The sequence below is a fragment of the Podarcis raffonei genome, chromosome 1 (genome assembly GCF_027172205.1).
Source record: "Podarcis raffonei isolate rPodRaf1 chromosome 1, rPodRaf1.pri, whole genome shotgun sequence".
In the NCBI taxonomy this organism is placed as follows: domain Eukaryota; kingdom Metazoa; phylum Chordata; class Lepidosauria; order Squamata; family Lacertidae; genus Podarcis; species Podarcis raffonei.
The window spans coordinates 24,183,626-24,202,439 of NC_070602.1; the positions used below are offsets into that span (position 1 = coordinate 24,183,626).

The window sequence follows — 18,814 nt, forward strand, 5'->3', positions numbered from 1 at the left end:
CGCTTATCTGTCAATTACCGCTTATCCGCTAAGCTTTTAATAGCGGTGCTCCGCAAGACGAAAAACCCTGCAAGACAAAGACACCCGCAGAACGGATTAATTTCGTCTTGCGGGGCACCACTGTACAAAAAAGCATATTATGGGAATTTGGGTTTTTTTTTGGGGGGGGGAGTATATTAGGAAGAGGTAAGGTAAGGGTAAAGGACCCCTGGATGGTTGAGTCCAGTCAAACTTGACTATGGGATGCAGTGTTCATCTCACTTCAGGCTGAGAGAGCTGGCTTTTGTCTGCAGAATTTCATACAAACATATTGTGTTGAGAAATTTGCACTAAATTGCTTGTTGTTATCATTATTATTTATTTATATCCCACCTTTCCCCTTCAATTTAAGATTTGAAAAATTAGAAATTGAGCGGAACTAAAATGGACAGATTCACCCATCCCTACTGCGTACAACACATTAAAAAATAACTATCTTGCAACTAGCCAAGCAGCTCACACAGCCTTTACTTGATTCTTACATGTCCACAAGCAGAGCTAGAACAAATCAGAGCCACAACGAGTGGGATTAGACCACACAGAGAGCCAGCTCACCAATAACTAAGGGTGAGACAGCTGCCTTAAGCGGTACCTGAAAGAACTGGCACTGGGGAGGAAGAGGAAGCTGCTGCCGTGCTGCTGCTTTACATGGCAGGGTTGCCATAACTGTGTAAAGCGGCGGCAGCAAGGCAGTGGCTTCTCTTTCTCTTTTTTTCCTCCAGATGCTACACCTGTCTGGGTGGCTTCACAGCCTATTATGAGAGCCTATTTGCTGAGTGCCTAGATAGCACCAAGCCTATAGGAAAGCAGCAAGCTACTGCCCCTCTGCTGCTGCCACTTTATACAGCGACTACAGTGACTATGCTGTGCGAAGCAGCAGAAGTGGGGCAGCATCTTTGTCTTCCACCTTGTCACCACCTTCTCCTCCCTTGGCCATGCATTCCCACAATATGGGTCCCCTCCCCCCCTTTAATCCCCACAACAATTCTGTGAAGTAGGTTTAGGCAGAGCGAAAAAGCTTCATGGCTGAGTGGGAATTTGATTTCTGGCTTCCCAGGCCCAAATCCGTCATGCTTACTACTACACCATACTGGCTCTTCAGTGGTCTGTCATCCTTGACCATTGGTCATGCTGGCTGGGGGGTGGTGAGTGCTTGGTACTGTACAACCATGTGAATGTTTTTTGTTCTGTATTATAATTGCTACCAAGTGCTCAGTGCTGTAGAAATTCAAAAATATTACTATCATCATCATCATTGCTGGTGAGTGCTTGTTGCTGAATGAATATGCAAAATGTGCTAGTAGCGTAGCATAGCAGGGAGGGCGCATACTGTGGTTCGCCTCAGGTGCCAAAATGTATTGGGCTTGCCTTGACCACACCAGACAAGTATCAGAGGAAAATGGGCCCCTTAAAGGCACATTTGATATACCACAAGTATCCACCAAATAAACTGAACATGTTGATTGACAGGCCCAGACTGGTACCCAGGAACTATCTACTGCAACTGGGGTTTTTAACCTGTGGCCCATGGACCTCTAGGGTCATAAAATTTATACACCATTTTATTATAGAAAACCTCAAAGTGGTTTACAAAAAAGGTAAATCTATAAAATAAGGAAAAATTTACAATACCGTATTTTTTGCTCTATAAGACTCACTTTTTCCCTCCTAAAAAGTAAGGGGAAATGTGTGTGCGTCTTATGGAGCGAATGCAGGCTGCGCAGCTATGCCAGAAGCCAGAACAGCAAGAGGGATCGCTGCTTTCACTGTGCAGAGATCCCTCTTGCTGTTCTGGCTTCTGAGATTCAGAATATTTTTTTTCTTGATTTCCTCCTCCAAAAACTACGTGCGTCTTGTGGTCTGGTGCGTCTTATAGAGCGAAAAATACGGTGCAAGAAGTTAAAATACCAAAACAGTTTAAAATTCACACTAGCTTTTATGAGCATCTGGATAGGCTTGACTAAACAAATTACAGGACCTAATAACATCATACACTGGTTTATCTTCCAATGCAATATATGCCCTCATCTGAAAGCAGTACCATTCTGCTTTCTACATAGAACAAAATGGTCAATCTTTATGCTAAAAAGACCAGTTCAAACCAAAGTTCTAAGAGGATAGAAGTGAAAAGAGCTGTGAAGAAGAAACTGCTGGAAATTAATAAAAAATCATTTGAGAGGCACAGGGGAAGAGGAAACTATCCAGTAGATTTCTGATGGGCAGTTTCCGAAGGCATGGGGGAGCCTTTAGAAGAAAAAGGGGAAAGGAGATTTAGAGGGATTGTGTGTGTTTTATCTGCTGAATTTCCTCTTTTTCTTTTGCAACCTTTAAGGCTAGGCTTGCCCATTGACCTGAACTCCCACAGGCACTCCACTATGCCTGGCCTCAATTCTATATAATTTTAGATAATTGGTTAAAATGCACCTGTTTTGGCAGGTTTTTTTGAAAAGTGACATGATTAGATAAATTGATTGTCACTGTTGTTATTAATAAATTGTTATGTGTTGCTATAATTGGTGGTGGTGTTTTCATGGGGTTTACTTTTTGTTTTTATCTTATCTGATTTTGTTGTAAGCCACCCTGTAAAGGGAGGGGAATGAATGAATGAATGAATGAATAAGAAAGAAAGAAAGAAAGAAAGAAAGAAAGATCTTAAGTTTTAGATGAGGAAAATCTGGTGGAAATATCTTTTGTCCTCATTTGACAATGGAAAATATGATTTTGGACTGCACTGCTCTACAAGACTCACCTAGTAATATACAGTACCTTTACGTTTTTGAGAGATCAGCGGGATGTAATGTTATGTGCCTAATTTAGGACCGCTGCCATAAACACTAAAGCAATTATGTCAAGAAATTAGGATGTATAAGCTGTGTTCTGCTGCTGTTATCTGAATATGAGAAATTCCAACACTCATTCCTATAAAAAATATAAATGTAAATAGTTGTTCATCTATTTTATTTGGCTTAGGTAGCTACAATGTATAGTTTGTTGTGTATGGTAAGATCCTGCAGATGTAATAAAATGACTGATTGAGAGTTGCTGTACTTTCTATTTAACGACACTATTAACTTTCCTTGGTAATCAGTTTTAGCACAACAAATGGATAGCCATTTCTCATTTGTGGTGTGCAGTTCCAAATTTCTTCCCTTGAGTATGATTTTTGTTGTGGGGATATTTTTTCCTACCAGAGAATAGCCTGTTACTGGATTTTATTGTTTTTATTTGCTGTAAGCTTCCCTAAGTGAAGCAAATTCATTGGAAGGGTAGAAGTGTAATAATAATAAAGTGCTGCTGTCACTTCATGTGTTTCCCTCTCCTGTTTTCCTAATAATAACGTGCAGTTTAACACAACATGCTATGGGTGGGATTCCACTTGCACAATGCGGCTTAGCCACCCCCTTGCACCCCTGAAATTGGCTCTGGGGAGGTCAGGAGAGCCCACAGAACAGGTGGGGGGATCAGGGATTGTTCCATCTGGCAAGCTGAAGAGTATGATGTTGAATTACACCCAATATGCTTCTGTACCTTGAATATCAACAGCTGGTGATGTGATGTGGGCATGGTGAAACACACAGCAAAATGTATATGGTGCTACAGTAGATGGGATGTTACGGGAAAGAGACATATAGTGGTAGCAGTTCCATGTCTCTCTTAATGTGATTTTGAGTTCCACCCTGTGTTATATATACTCTAGTGTCCCATAGTCTGGGTTTCTATAGAGAATATTAGCCCGTACTGGCAGTGTCTTCCACAAAGTGACAATGGGATCAGAAATTAAAATGTTTTCCTTACTGCACTGATTCTTATGACAGTGCTCCCCCGCCCCATTCAGAATTATTTTCTAAATAATGATTCGTAATGATTGTAGAAATAGAGCAAGAAAATGAATGTGTGTGTATGAGTCAAAGACAATGTCTGTGTGCAATGACATGTTCCCTATTACCATTGTTGTGTACCAAGAAATAGTTAATAAGCTGGAAGATCACCAGGCTGTCACTAGGCAGCTTAACTAGATGAATCTTGCCCTTTAATGAAGGCTCTAAAAGTGCTTCTTTCTTGAGGATATACCAGACAGGGGTGCAAGATTACAACCTGCAGAATGATGCAGTGGAAAATTGTGCAGCTCACGTACCTCTCATCTGATTTTTCTCCTGGCTCCTCTTCCCTTGCCTGCCATTGAACAATATTAAAGTTCCATTTTCTAAGTAGGAGAAGGACAGGAGGAAGGTGTATAAGAGGACTAGAGAAGGAAAGGCAAGGAGGGATGGTGGCTGCACAATCTCCCACAGCCTTGTTTGTTTGCTTGCTTTAATTTGCATTTTGTTAGATTCTTTGTCCTTCCTCACTTTGGAGCATCAGGGGCTGTCACAGCTGCAGTAAAGAAACTGAGATGGGAGAATATATTTTCCAATAAAACATGGCAAACATGAGTTTACAAGCTTGTGTTTTCTGCGGTATTGTGAATGTGGTAATAGATGGGGTTTTTATAGGGGAGAATTAGCTGTTGGGCTGGCATCAGGGGTTGGTATAATAGGGTATGTACTAAGGCTCACACCCCAGCAGAGGGCCCATTACCAATCCTTGGTGTCTGGTGGTGACCCTGCTTCTCCTTGATGCTTTCCTGTCCTCAGTAAATGAGCCCACTGTGAGAATAATGAGAAGAAGCAGTACACTGTATCTGCTTTATTCCCTCTTCCTTCAGGAAGTGGTGCTGATTTGAGCCCAGAAGGAGAGGCAGTAGCAACAGCAGGGAGGAGGTAGACCCACTGATACCATTGTGCCCAAATGGGGAACCAGCCCTGGCAGAAGGAAGTAGTGTTGTTAAAGGAAGTCTCAGTGGGTGGGTATTACATTACACCCAAGGTCTAATGGGGATTTGAGTAGTCACAAAACAATTTCGTCTCATGTCACTTTGGTTAGTGACCTTGGGTATTTTTTTATTCAGAAATGTGCAATGGTTGACTTGCTTGACTCATTCTATCTTATTTTTTCTTCAAACACCACTAGTATGTTGCATCTTGTTCACTGAACTTCTCTCCTGCTATTTGCTTGTGGCAAATTGTGGTTTATCATGCATTTAATCTGTAGGGAATTATGTCCAGGGGATCTTGCCTTAGAGGAACTGGACAAGAGGACTTTTCTTTGCCGCTATGATTCTAATCACTTACCCTATTGCCTTTTGTAGCTACAGTCAAAAATTTAACTAAAATGTAAGAAAGCTGCAATGTTAAAAATAACATTTTAAACTGAAGGAGAGGGAAATGGGCCCTTTTTGTGTAATAGTATATAAGCCATCTCCTTGATAATATATTACCAGTGCTTATTTCTATGCCACCTTACTCTGACTGCTTGACCTTTTTTGTTTTATGTGTAATATACAGCTTTTCTTCAAATAATTAATCTTGCCCAAAGGCTATAAACAGACCATCTGCCTAAGTACTTAAAACTAGGTCATATATTCTGGTTATATTTTAATTATAGGGGTTAGTTCATTTCTGTTGGTCTTTTTTCTTTTATTCTTAGCTGAGCCACACAGATTATTATTCACCTGAGCTGAGGATTTAACTGCTCACAAATTTTCTCTCATTAGTCAGTCATCTTAGCCAGTTGCAATTAGTTTTCCATTCTATATTTAGATACTATTAGCACTGCAGGCAGGGAAAAAGAAGAAAAGAAAATGAAAAATAAAGCTGTCGGAGCCTAATGACCTGGTTCCCTCTTCCTTCTTTTTTCCATTCTTCAAATATGTCAAATTTGCCGGGAAAATCTGAAGCCTCGCATATTAAATACCTTCTGGAGGATAGGTCAAATGATATTACACTCACTGTGGCAGTTTCTTTTGGAGGTCGCAAGAAACAAAGACCATCATGCTCTAAGCATAACAAAATGACTACCTCGGTCTCTTTCGCCTGTTGTTTGGTTGTTTTAACTGTATCATGTTTTGAAACTTTTGTGGGTCTATGGACCACAATAAAGAGAGATATATATAATATGTCAAATTTCCTGCTCTGTATGTGCGTGAGCGTGTGTGTGCATGCATGTGGACCATATCCACCCAAGGAGAGGAACAAAACTCAACAATAAAAACACAATAACAAAATATTAAAATTAAAACAAGTACAAACATTCAGCAATATATTAAAACATAATTCAGTAAGTTATATTCGGCTAGAATAAAAAAAACTTTTATATCTACAGTAATGATACATAATTAAAACAACAGCATGACCAATAAAACACATCAGTTAAAATCTGTTTGAAAGGTGGTTTTAAAAAGTCTAAAACTAACTAAATGTAAAGACAGTCCATTAATTAGGGCCTTCAATACTAATCTTAAAAACAGGGCCAGCCCAAGCCATTTGGCACCTGTGGTGGACCCCAAAATGGCACCCCCTGCCCTGCCAGGGTGAGAGACAATCTACATCGGGGACAAGGGGGAAGAAAGATTGAGATCAGGATTTGCTGCCCTGTGGATCATGCCACCTGAGGTGGTTGCCTCAACTGGCCTCATGGGTGGGCCAGCACTGTTTAAAGCTCATGTATAGAAAAAGATGGTTAGACATATTAGCTGTAGCACCTTTGAATGAAAGATCAGAACTGTATTTATTTTTATAGAAAGTTTTGTTGCATTCAGAACTCTGAACAGCTGTTTTAAATTTTAATAACAACTTTCCCCTATGTTTCTTTTTTCCAAGTCTTGCTTTGCATCCTGAACGAGTATTGGTGGCAACAGGTCAAGTTGGGAAAGAACCGTATATCTGTGTTTGGGACTCGTACACTGTGCAGACAATATCAGTAATGAAAGATGTTCATACACATGGTATAGCTTGCTTGGCATTTGACGTAGATGGTCAGGTATGTGTATGTGTTTAGTTTTCTGGTTTAATGAGTGCATGATATGTATCATTTTGCTATAAATTCTGCTGTACATACTGAGTTTGGGAGACAAATTAACTGAAATGCTCATATTCTTTTACTTACTTTTATAGACGTTTAAAATATATGGACATGAGATAAATTAAGGCACATTTACACAGCTAAAATGGGTCCTGCGTCATTCGAAAAAACAGGCAGCAAAGTTATTGCATGTGAGTGGCCTGGTAAGCCAACCTATGGCTTACTGCAGTAGTGGTTAGTGGGGTGGTACAAGTGGTACAGCATTGCTCGCCTGCTTTCTGCTGTGCTGTAGAGTTCATTTTTGTGTTTTCAGAATGAACTTTGTAAGTATACTGATCACCCAAGGCCATGCAAATGCACCCTGAAGCTTCTGAAAGAATACACATTATGGTATGTTTTCTGCAGTCAACAAAATCTAGCTGGGGAAAAAAGAGGTTTCAATCCTCTTTTACATAACTGTACAACTGATGACAGAATGGTCGCTAGGATGTCCTTGCAAACAGATTGGAATAAATGTGTGAATTCTAGTTATTATTTTTTTCGGTCTGTTTGCCCACACAAATTCATGTTAGTCATTTGTGGCATATTGACAGCTTGAAAAGAAACGGAGGAAACCCTTGGCAGTTTACAAAAACTTTCCTGCCTGGCCACATGCATTAAATTCTTACTCAACTTAGGCAAGCACACAAATGACTTTCTACAAACTTACGTAATTTAAGGTTCACAATATTTGGGAGTTTATGACAGGGTTATTAATTGATAGGTTTTTTACTGAGACTCTTGCTTTTATATGAAAGAAACATTAACCTTATGGTGGCTAGTCGCCCATCACTGACATTCAGTGGTCACTGGGAAGCACATATTCAAAGTCAATGTGCACTTGAAACCCTTCCAGGGTAGGATAGGGAGTGAAATGAAAGGAAGATGGTTTTAAATAAAAAATGGCAAGCAGAAGAAGGGTCAAGTGCACACCCACACATTTCACACACCATTTTTTGATTCCCTCACCCCAAAGTGGCTTTTCATATTCTTTTCTTTGTGATGCTTTTAGACATTTGTTACTGGTACAGTGCAATATTTTTCATTTGAGACACACCTCTAACTATCAAGAGCATTTTGTACAGCTTGTTTAATGTCTTTCTGGTAGGGGTGACTAAACTTTGTTTTCCCCCAGATGTTGCTAGACTAAAGCTCCTAACATCTCTAACTCTTAGCCATGCTTCCTGGTGCTAAAGAGAGTTTGGATCTAACAAAATCTGGAGGACCACAGATTAGCCACACCTTAGTAATAATAATAATAATAAGCTTCTAAACTTTGTTTTGAAAGGCAGTACTTAAAGCAATCTTTGAAATGTATGTAAACATTATTTTCCCTTTGTGAACTGAGAATCTGATGCAGAAAAGACAGCTGCTATTTCTGTTACTCCCTTTGGGCAATAAATGTAAACAGTTTTACCAGGCATGATTCTGCATAGCAACTCATCTACTGATATGTTTATGGTGCAGGATTCTGCATAGCATCTCATTTGCTGATCTGTGTGGTGCAGGTAATGCTGCTATTTAATTGCAATAGAGAAAAATTGCCAAGAAGAAATAAAAATCAACTGGATTAAGGGACAAAACCAAAAACTTAAGTGGGAAGGAGGAGAGTCAGGAAAGGGAATATGTTTTCTCAATAGACCATTTTGAAAATATCAGTAAGGTACAGTTAAATTATACACAGGAAGTCTTGTGTATTTTCAGTGTTTGCTAACCTCTGATTGAGGTGAGTACAATCCTAATTTTTATAACTTCACTTGGCCCACTAAGATCTTGCTGCTTAAGGACTCTGGTATGGATTTTCAAAGGCAAAATTTCCTTAAATTTGAGCATCAGAATAATAAGTCTTGCTGAAGGAGAAATAAAATGTTTTTTTTGCAAAGGTAAATTTCTCCATGGGTCACGAAGAGTCGGACATGACTAAACGACTAAACAACAACAGCAACAAGTTGATTTGTATGCTGTTGGTGGATTATTGTCATTGTCCTGTTGGGCTGTGTATGTGATAAAGGGGAGCCATACCGGGGTGAAGGCGTCTTCTTCTGTTTGTCCCCGTGTCAGTTTCAGTTTCCCCATCCATCTTCCCTCTCTCCACCCCCCTTTCTTTTTTCTTTCTTTTTTCTTCTCCCCCTCATGCCTCAACAAATGAAACGGATTTGTAAAAATGTTACATGGAAGAAGAAGAAAAAAATACGAGGCACTACACTTCTGTAAAACAAGAAAATCCTTAATAAAAAAAAAACAGCAACAAGTTGATTGAAACTCTCACAGCATGTTGATAGGTGCAATCCAATAGACATTGTATATTTGGACCTCTACAAACATCTCATCAAAGACTCCCGAAAAAACTTAGCAGATGTGGGATAAGAGGATGGGTCCTAACAGTAACTGGCTGAAGAATAGGGAACAGAGAATAGGAATAGATAGTTCTCAGAATAAAAGGAATAAGGTGTGATCTGTTATGTATGTAGGCATTGTAGGCTAAAACCAGGCTATATGCATGACACTGCAGGCCTAGGCCACAATGCCTCCTGGAGCTCAGGAGCTTTATCTGCATAACAAAAGACAGAGAGGATTCTAAAACCCTCCAATGACATTTGCTGGGAGCTGGCAGGCAGCTGAGATAGAGCCAGTGTTATGAATCGCCAGTCACAGCATAAGATGACCTTTCAAAGGAGGGGAGTGTCCCTGTTTGCCATTCTTGTTCTTCTTGTTCCTAATGTTACAATAAATCCTTTTGAGCTGAAATCTGGTCTTGGGTCATGCCTGAACCACCGGCACTTCATGATTTGTATTGAGACAGACACTTTTGAACTTGTTCATAAATAATGAGTTAGGAATGAGCAGCAAGGTTGACCAATGGCATCAAATTATTCAGGGTGGTAAAAACAAAAAGGATTGCAAAGAGACCCAGAAGGATCACTCCAAAATGGGTTGAGTGAAAAAAACATCCCATATGCACTGGCAGAATTGGAACTGGTGGCAACTCACCAGAAAAAAAAACCCATGAGGTAATGGTGGCTAGTGCAATAAAGAATCAATCTAGCAGCATGTGGCAGGGTAAAAAAGCAAGTTCCATGATAAGAATTCGTAGAAAAGGAATCACAAAATAAAACTCCCTGTATTTTAGTGCCAGGTGTGGGCACACTTGGAATACTGTACATAATTATGGTTTCCACATTTCTAAAAGGATATTGTAGAATACAAAATGTGTAGAAAAGGGTACCAAAATAATCTGGCTGCTTGAGCACATTTCCTTTCATTTGGGGCTTGTTAGAATAGAAAAAGGGTAAATAAGGGGGTGGGATGTGGGTTGATGTTTTTGCATGGTGTGCAGAGTTAGAGAAACCTTTCCTCCCTCATAATACTAGGCCTGAAGGCTATCTAGTTAAACTGATTGGCAGGAGAAGAAGGAATAACAGTGGGAAAGGACTTTTGCCTGAATGTCCACCTCCTGTGCTTTCCAGGTGCAACAAACTGACTACTGTGGGATACAGAGAGCTGGACTCAATGTTTCATGGAGCAAGGTTCTTAAATTTCTAGGTGCTTGTGTGTCATTCTCTGAGATCCTCTATGCCAGTCCAGATATTTGGCTATGGGTTAACCTAAACTGCAGAATGGATAGTACAAAATGTCTGATGTCATGCACTGTACATAAAGGGCTTGCTTGCATAGTAAGCTCAGATGTTGTCATCTGTAGAATAATGTAGAGAAATGAAAGGGAGATGCTTGGAAATATGTTAAAAGAAATAAGAATTATTGGCACAATTTTGAGTTTGCACATCACTGCTGATAATTTGCATATATGAATAATTGGTTGTCATTGCTTCATGCGTTTCCTTACTACTAGGAACATAAATCTTTGATAGAATTTAGCAACAGCACACTGCACAGTACTGGAAGATGCTAATCCCAGTTTAGCGGTATGTAAAGATGCTTTGGAAGGTTGTCAGTTTCTGGACTGGCCTAGAGGATCAATAAGGAAATGGGATTATTTTTTCTTTCCCTTAATTTTTATTCTTTTAGATTCTCTATGCCAGCCTCTATATAGAATCAATATAACCTTTATAGAATTAATTTAAATTAATTACATATAAAATATGTGGAGATAATTCAATAATAAGATGTCATGTTTCACAAGAAATATGGGCTGTTTTCAAAATGTTGTGGGAGCTTACAGAATTGGCAAGCCCTTTGTATACAGGCAATGATATTACCCAAAAGGATTTGTGTACTGTTTCCATCTGCTTGGCAGGGAGGATCTATATACAAACATTTGGACTGGCATAGAAGCTCATGAAGAAATGAAACAATGAGGTAAGGAATTATTTTCATACCCTGAAAAGGTATGCTTTCTTCTACAAACTACTGTGGGTTCAAACTGATTTCATCACCTAATTTAGGCACGGGATTAGGACAAATAAAATGCTAAGATGTAAGGGAATGTAAAACAGAACCATGCCTGTTCTCAGTTGCCAGCATGGTATCATCTAACTCTGCACTGTAATGCGAGGGTAATAAAATAAATCAAAACTATCATTATGTTTATCTTCAGAGAAAACTTTCCTGGTGGCGCCACAGCCTACATTAGCCCATTTTATGGCAATCCTAAAATGGACCTTTTCTGTAATGGCACTGGCATTGAGGAACAGACTTTCCTCTAGAACTGGGCAGACATCTACAAGTGGTCTATTTTCACCACCGATTAAAAACATACCTACATGTCAAAGCATCATATTATTATTATTATTATTATTATTATTATTGCTGCTGCTGCTGCTGCTGCTGCTGCTGCTGCTGCTACATTTGTATACTGCCCTTTGTCTGAAGATCACAGGGCAGTTTACAACATAAAACACAAAATAAAAACAAAATACATAACACAGTAAGGAAAAGAGGAAAAGAAACCCCACACAAACATTTAAAATGCCATAGATTGCTTAATTAGCTGAGGGCTTGGGAAAAGAGGAACATTCTTGACTGATGCCTAAAAATATGTAATGAAGGTGCCAGGTGAGCCTCCCTGGAGAGAGCATTGCACAAACAGCCGCTACAGAAATTCATTTTCTCTCTTTATTACTGAAAATGTTCTTTAAAATATGCACTTTCTTCTTGTCAGACAATACATTTGGGTAGGATCCAAAGAACCCATGCACAAGTGCTTCCATCTAGATTGTCAGCTTCCTGAAAACCATGGTTTGCATCCCAGAAGCCAACCTCAGGAACTTGCAATCCCCTCCTCCTTCCTTTCTTCCTCTCTAGAGCAAATTCACTATCCTGACCCTCATCTGCTTTAACTGTGGTATTGTGTTATATCTGCATCAGTGCTAACACTGGTTAATGCTCATTCCATATTTAGGCTTTCAAACATGTTTCTAGTCCTGTTGAACCTGTTACTGGTTCTTTTCTTCTCAACTTCTTGTTTTTCATCAGAGGCTATAAATGAACTCCTTGTTGAGAAGAATGGCAGATGTGGAGAGGAAGCTCTGTAGCCCAAATACAACAACCCTATGGTCCTTTGGATCCTAGCCTCTGTCTTTAGGGAGTTTGTAGTATCTGGCTGCCTTTTTCAAATATGTGTGTCATTAGATTATCATTTGGTTGAGTTCTCCCACTCACAAAGTACAGAGCACATTGTTATTTTGAATGTTAATATCTTCTTTTATTCTCTTCTAATATTTTGGAAACGTTCAGCGTTTACTTTCTGTTGGTTTGGATTCAAAAAATACAATCTGTGTTTGGGATTGGAGAAAAGGAAAGATGTTGTCTATGGCTCCTGGTCATACAGACAGGGTAAGTTTAATTTTAAAAATAAGAGTGTGTATCAAATTTTGGGTTGTCAAAACTTTTGCGTGTATTTTAGGAATCTGTTTTCTGAGTGTTTCTTTATGTTGGTTAGAACATATTTTGATGACTATACTAGAACACAGAGGGTGGTTTTTTTGTTTTGTTTTTTAAGTGAAATGGCAAATTGAGTTTGCTGCTCAAAACATATTGGTATTCTTGGAATAAAGTAAATAAGTAGCACCTTAATATTTCATCATAGCATTTTTGTAATGTTATATACTTGTACCCCTTGCTTCTTTATTTGTTTATACACACACACACACACACACACACACATGCACAGACTTGCCTCGTTTGGTATGTCTCAACCCAGTGATCCCATGTGCCGACACAAATCTTATAGGCCTGCTTTGGAAGTACAACCACCAGTTTGCTAAAACATAGATTAGCAATCTGGGAATGGGCACCAGGCCTGCACAGGCACCTCATGCCATAGCTGTCAACTTTCAGATTTGAAAATAAGGGATCAAATAAGGGATCAAAAAGTAAGGGATCAGCAGCCTCACCTGTCCCGGGGACAGTCTACGGGATATCTAACAATCCAGGATAGCAGCGGGAAGCAGCGGAAAACGGCGCTGGAATAAGGGAATTTCCCGCAAAAAAAGGGAAGGTTGACAGCTAGTCCCCAATCTCCTTTATTCATAAGCGTGACAATCCTGGTTACCTTAAACTACAGTTCCCTGTTACATCCAAAACAAGGAACTTGGATTTCATGTCGGTTTTCTAACTAGGATCTTAAATGACATTCAGCCTGTGATTATTCATCTCTAGCTTTGCAGATTTAAGAGTATAAGAGATTCATTTGTCAATCAGATGAAGGTCTACTCAGTTCAGTGTTCTGTTTCCAATAGTAGTCAGCCAGATGCTTCTCAGCACTCACAATTAAGTTGTGAAGGTGGTTCTAACATCAATTTGTATTAAGAAGTATACAATCCTCAGTACCTGAAATTTCATTTAGTTATAGCTAATACCTGAATTAATCGTCTTAGATATACATTTTATTTTTATTACAACGTTTAAAATACTGGTGGCATGAAGCAAGTTTGCCTATTTACATTACAATTATGTCTCACAGATATGTTAGTCTGTGATTTTAGTTACGCTGAAAGACAGTGACTTGCCCAAGATGGCATAGTGAATTTCATGGCAGAGTCCAAATTTAAGCAAGACCATGCCATGGGCACAGAAACCATGGGAGCAACTCGGGAGACAATTATTAAATTATTAAATAAAAGTATACATTAGTATACTTCATATTAATATATTATTAATTACCTTAAGATGATCAGTTACCACTGAAAATAATGTAAAAGCTTTAACATTGCACAGGTCATTGGAAACCTATGGTGAAATTAGATATAATGATCACCTTTCTCTGTTCATTGATATTTTCAGATTAAATGAAATACATTTTCAAAACTTTTGATTATTTTCTTCTCTCCCTCCTGTAGATATTTGATATTTCTTGGGACTTGTACCAACCAAACAAACTTGTCAGCTGTGGTGTAAAACACATTAAGGTAAGACAATATATTTTGTCTGAATGGTATTCAACTGTTTTATTCAGAGTTCACCTGTTAAAAATATTGGACCAAACTTAGTTATATTCCTTAATTTCAGTAGGTCTACTCTGAGTGAAACCTAGTTGACTATTGCCCTATAGCAGGCATAGGCAAACTCGGCCCTCCATATGTTTTGGGACTACAACTCCCATCATCCCTAGCTAACAGGACCAGTGGTCAGGGATGATGGGAATTGTTTTCCCAAAATATCTGCAGGGCCGAGTTTGCCTATGCCTGCCCTATATGTTTTATTAATTTTTCAAACAACTTTGTAAATTGAATAGCAATTTCAGTGAACAGTTATTAGCTCATTAACATGTCAGTCTATGATTATTTTGGGTTTTCCATAAAATTTTGAACTGGAAATTTCTCATCATGCCCCGGCATTTGACAAATCACACCAATAAGCTACTGACTAAATGCTGGAAGATCTACATGTATGCCAAGTTTTCAACGCAGAAAAAGTCTCAGTTGATGTAACAAGCCAGAATTGGGGGGAAATACTCAAGGCCACTGCTGTCACCTGGCAGGTCCAGGAGAACTCTCAAACAGTAAATCTGTGACGACTTCAGCCAGAAGAGGTTGAATCCTAATCCAAGATCATCGGAACCCCTAAGCAATATTACCCTCATCTTGTCTGGATTAAGGTTCAGATTTGGTTCATCCTGTCTAAAACTTCTGCCAAGTACTGACTTTGATCTTCCACTGCCTCCCCAGGATTGGTAGATGGAAATGAAAGAGGCCTGGGTGTCATCTGTGCCCTGATACCCTATCAAAAATCTCTGGATGGGAATGGATTTTGTCCATTTTCTGGCATGGTTTGAATTGACAGCAGGGCTCAATGTTTGCAGCAGCCAGCTGATCAATGCTGATAGCAAGCCCCTTTGATTGACAGATGGGTGGCCCCTGTCAAAATGGCCCATGGGGTTTGTGGAAGGTAGGGATTCAGGCTCTTGGTTGGAAAAGGTTCCCTACACCTGTCATAAAACAAATCCACAGGGCAGAGCTGCGGTCTCCCAAAATCACTTTCTGGATCTTCTCCACCCCCAGGTCCGACTGGAGCTACATCAGAACTTTTCCTCCAGTCCCATCCTGGCAAAGCAGTCCAGAAAGTTACTTCAGCTGATGTATCAAAATCTTCAGAGAGATCTAGGAGAATGAATAGGGCTGTACTTGCCCTGCCTATCCCTTGACAAAAGTGATTAAGGGTGTTTTATTTCCCAAACCAGATTGAAAACCAAACTGAAAAGGATCCATATATTATTGTGGAGATGTAGTTTAAGTTTTCTAGGTGAAAAGGCTTTTATTGAGCTATGGATAACTTGCAGAAATACCATACTTTTGAGAGTCAGTAAAATGCTATGATCTTAGGAAGTTTGTCAAGGGGCCGAAACAGTAGAATATTTCAACTATTTGAGAGAATACTGTCTTACTGAAATAGCAATATAACTAGAAATGCTAAGGAGAGTTAATCTGATAAGCACTGGTTTGTTTTTAAAAGTGTAAAATTTTCACACACAAAAACTACTTATAGTGTATGTTCTTCTGGTACTTACAAATTAGTCAAAAATTGGTATGCTAACTAAGTTACCAAGAAACTGGAAATATGCATGGAGCTAGAAACAACAATTAGATAACATATATCCTGTCTGGAGATAACATTCTTGAAAATTGAGTACTAAAGACTAATTGAGGTCAGGAAGGATCACTGACTAACTCTGGACTGTAGTCAGCAACAAATGCATTCCCACTTAGCCTAGTTACTTCTGACCATTAACCCTCTTGTGGCTTGTCCTGATAGTAGCGGTCAAGATACAAAATGGTAATGAATGGTTAATGCTGCAGATCTAGAGTTAATAAGGATGTATTCCTGCTAAATTCTGCAGCTCAATTTAGTCTGTTTTATAGCAAAGATAAACTGTGGTAACAGTGATAAAGATTTGTCATGGCAAATAGAGTAGCAATGACAGGACATGATACTTCATAGGCTCTCATATTGCAACCTGATGTCTTTGAAGAAAATAAAGTGATTATCTTGTCAGGTCCTAGGCACTCTTGTCTTTAGGACTCATTGCAGTGATGGATTTCATTCTCCTAGTGGGGGTAATCTGCTAGTCATATGTATCCCATGCTGATTGTCATAAAATGGCCATGTTGCTGGGATAGTACAGTAAGTCTTGTTCTGTCCTTTGTATCCAAGTTGCCTCCTTCATGCAATTCAGACAGGCCAGAGCAATGACAGGAGAAGCAATTACATAAATTTCCTGCACCCACTGCTGATTTTCCAAACAGGTTTTAATATGGAATTTTGGGCGGTAAGTTCAGCTTCAAATATCTATCTGTTCCATGAAATCTAATAACAACCGGGCCTTTTTGGTAGCAGTAACACAGAGATGGATTTCCTTCGGGTAGGACTGAATCAGGCTATTTCTGGTTATGCATATTTACTTTTTTTTCTTGAGGCATGCCTGAATAGCTTAGGAGAGTCTTTAATAGGTTTTTTTTTGGGGGGGTTAATGACAGCATAACACAGTAGCAAGGGTTTGAATTAATCCTGGAGAAATTGATCTACAGTTATCTTAATAACAAATTGTATTGTTACACGCCACCCCAACCTCTGCCAAGTGGTAGCAAAATTGCAGAGTTTCCAGTCGCTCACCCAGAGTCATGCTTCCATGGGAATTCAGGTCACAGTGGAGGCTGTGGCTTATTTTACACCTATACACAGTTAAAGCCTTCCATGGGGTGTGTGCAGAACATTATGGCCCAAAATGTCTCTCATTACCCTTCTCATAGCTTCAGCAAGCTTGGGGCCTAAGAAGCAGTCAGTCATAGCTCCTGGTCTCTTGGTGCACCCTCCTCCAACAAGTGCCAATGTGGTTCTACCCTTTATTTCCCCCCACAAACTCTGCTTCAAGCAACTCCTCCTCACCCTAAGCATAGTTTTTTAGAAGTACATTTTTCCTTGTGCGCACAGCCTGCCCCCTTCCTATTACCTTGGCAATCCCTGTCCGCCCAGGTTCAAGGATTCCCCTTTGATATGGCCATCAACACTTTTCGTTAACTCCTCTATACCAGGTGAGGTCCTGGCATTAGAAAGGAAGTTTAGTTTGTATTTTTCCACTCACCTGGAATCTTCCCTCCAATACTCCAAATAATGACATTAATCAATTTATTGGGTGTATGGGGGTTCTTTCCCCACCCAAACCTATAACTGTATTTAGAAAGACTGCCCTTTATGTACTGATCAGAGGTAACAATTCTCCATTTCTAATATAATAAAATGAAGTGTATCCATTTGCCCTATGAAGCTTGCATTTATTATCCCAATCAAGTATGAAGTTTACTGGTTGACCTTGGGCAAGTCAATTCTCAGTTCAGAGCAATAAAAAGGCAGGTTTAAATCAACATTTTCATTGATACTGCTACATACATTTCGTAAACAAAGGCATAAATCTGACCAGCGAATCATGTTAGTTTACAACTAGAGTTTGTTATTTTCAGGAAATGCGGTTAGTTAGGATTGCAACCTACATCTGGAGTTATATGGTCCCTGATTTGACTGTAAATCACATTGAACTCATCCTCTAGGCTAAGGCAACATGCATCAGATCACACCATAGTAGCCAGCGGTGTGGGGACATTTACCTAAGCTCCCATCACTGCTGCTTCTGCAGCTTACTAGAAGGGAGCGAAGGAGGGGCAAGGCACTGCAGTGTTGACATGGTGCAAATGTACCAGTAGAGCCAGTCCACTCCTGCATCATGCCAGCCTCACCACTACATCACCCCTCTTCTTCCCAGTAAGCTGTAGCAATGCAGATGATGAAAGGTCAGGTAAATACCCCTGTTCTGCCAATCACTACTGGAGTAAAGTTGTAAATCTCTTTTTTGTGCTCCTTACGAAACAAGGGGAAAAATGCTGCATAGCATCAGGGCACACATCGATGTTACTAGACCCACATAGCTACTATCAATAATAGCAGCTCTGCGACTACTTTTTTCAACTTTCCTCAAAATGTCTACTATATTGTGACATTATCATGCTTCAATTTGCCTTCCCTCCACAAACAGCTGTCCATTAAGTGGAGTTGGGGAACAGAAGCATGAAGTGCAATGTCTGTTGGAGTAACTGGACATGTGAATGGGTTAATTTCCTTCATGAGTGTAAATCACCCCATGAACAAGCTAATCACAGATGCAAGGTCAGCCAAGCCAGCCATTATGGTAACAGCCCAGTGCCCTGACTTTATCTGTGATTAATGAATGTCAGCTCAGTAGTTAGTCTGTGAGCAACAAAGATACTTTGTATGTATCTATCATGCCTGTATCTACATCCAGAACTGTTTTACTGAGCCTTATCTTCTGCAACAGTAAACTATTTGTACTTTAAGCTGCTTCTGTGTGGTGACTGGTACTGGGACCAAC

At 39.6% G+C, this 18,814-nt stretch overlaps 1 protein-coding gene and 1 long non-coding RNA gene across 14 annotated transcripts in view; one reads left to right on the top strand and one right to left on the bottom strand.

The window, feature by feature from the left end:
* The window catches only part of LOC128408255 (uncharacterized), a 213,737-nt gene that overhangs the window by 52,174 nt on the left and 142,749 nt on the right, over positions 1-18,814 (bottom strand). The window lies entirely within an intron of this gene.
* Positions 1-18,814, top strand: part of EML5 (EMAP like 5) — an 84,246-nt gene that overhangs the window by 10,528 nt on the left and 54,904 nt on the right. For 11 of the 13 annotated variants that reach the window (XR_008328985.1, XR_008328984.1, XM_053377451.1 and 8 more), the window contains 3 exons: positions 6,738-6,897; positions 12,673-12,771; positions 14,277-14,345. Coding sequence is in view for 11 of the 13 variants with exons in the window: in XM_053377451.1 (XP_053233426.1) it covers positions 6,738-6,897; positions 12,673-12,771; positions 14,277-14,345 (328 nt within the window). In the remaining 2 variants the exon portion in view is untranslated. Of the gene's footprint in view, positions 1-6,737; positions 6,898-11,233; positions 11,296-12,672; positions 12,772-14,276; positions 14,346-16,600; positions 16,703-18,814 lie in introns of those variants that run through there. The other 2 variants (XM_053377404.1, XM_053377411.1) reach the window with 2 other exon arrangements.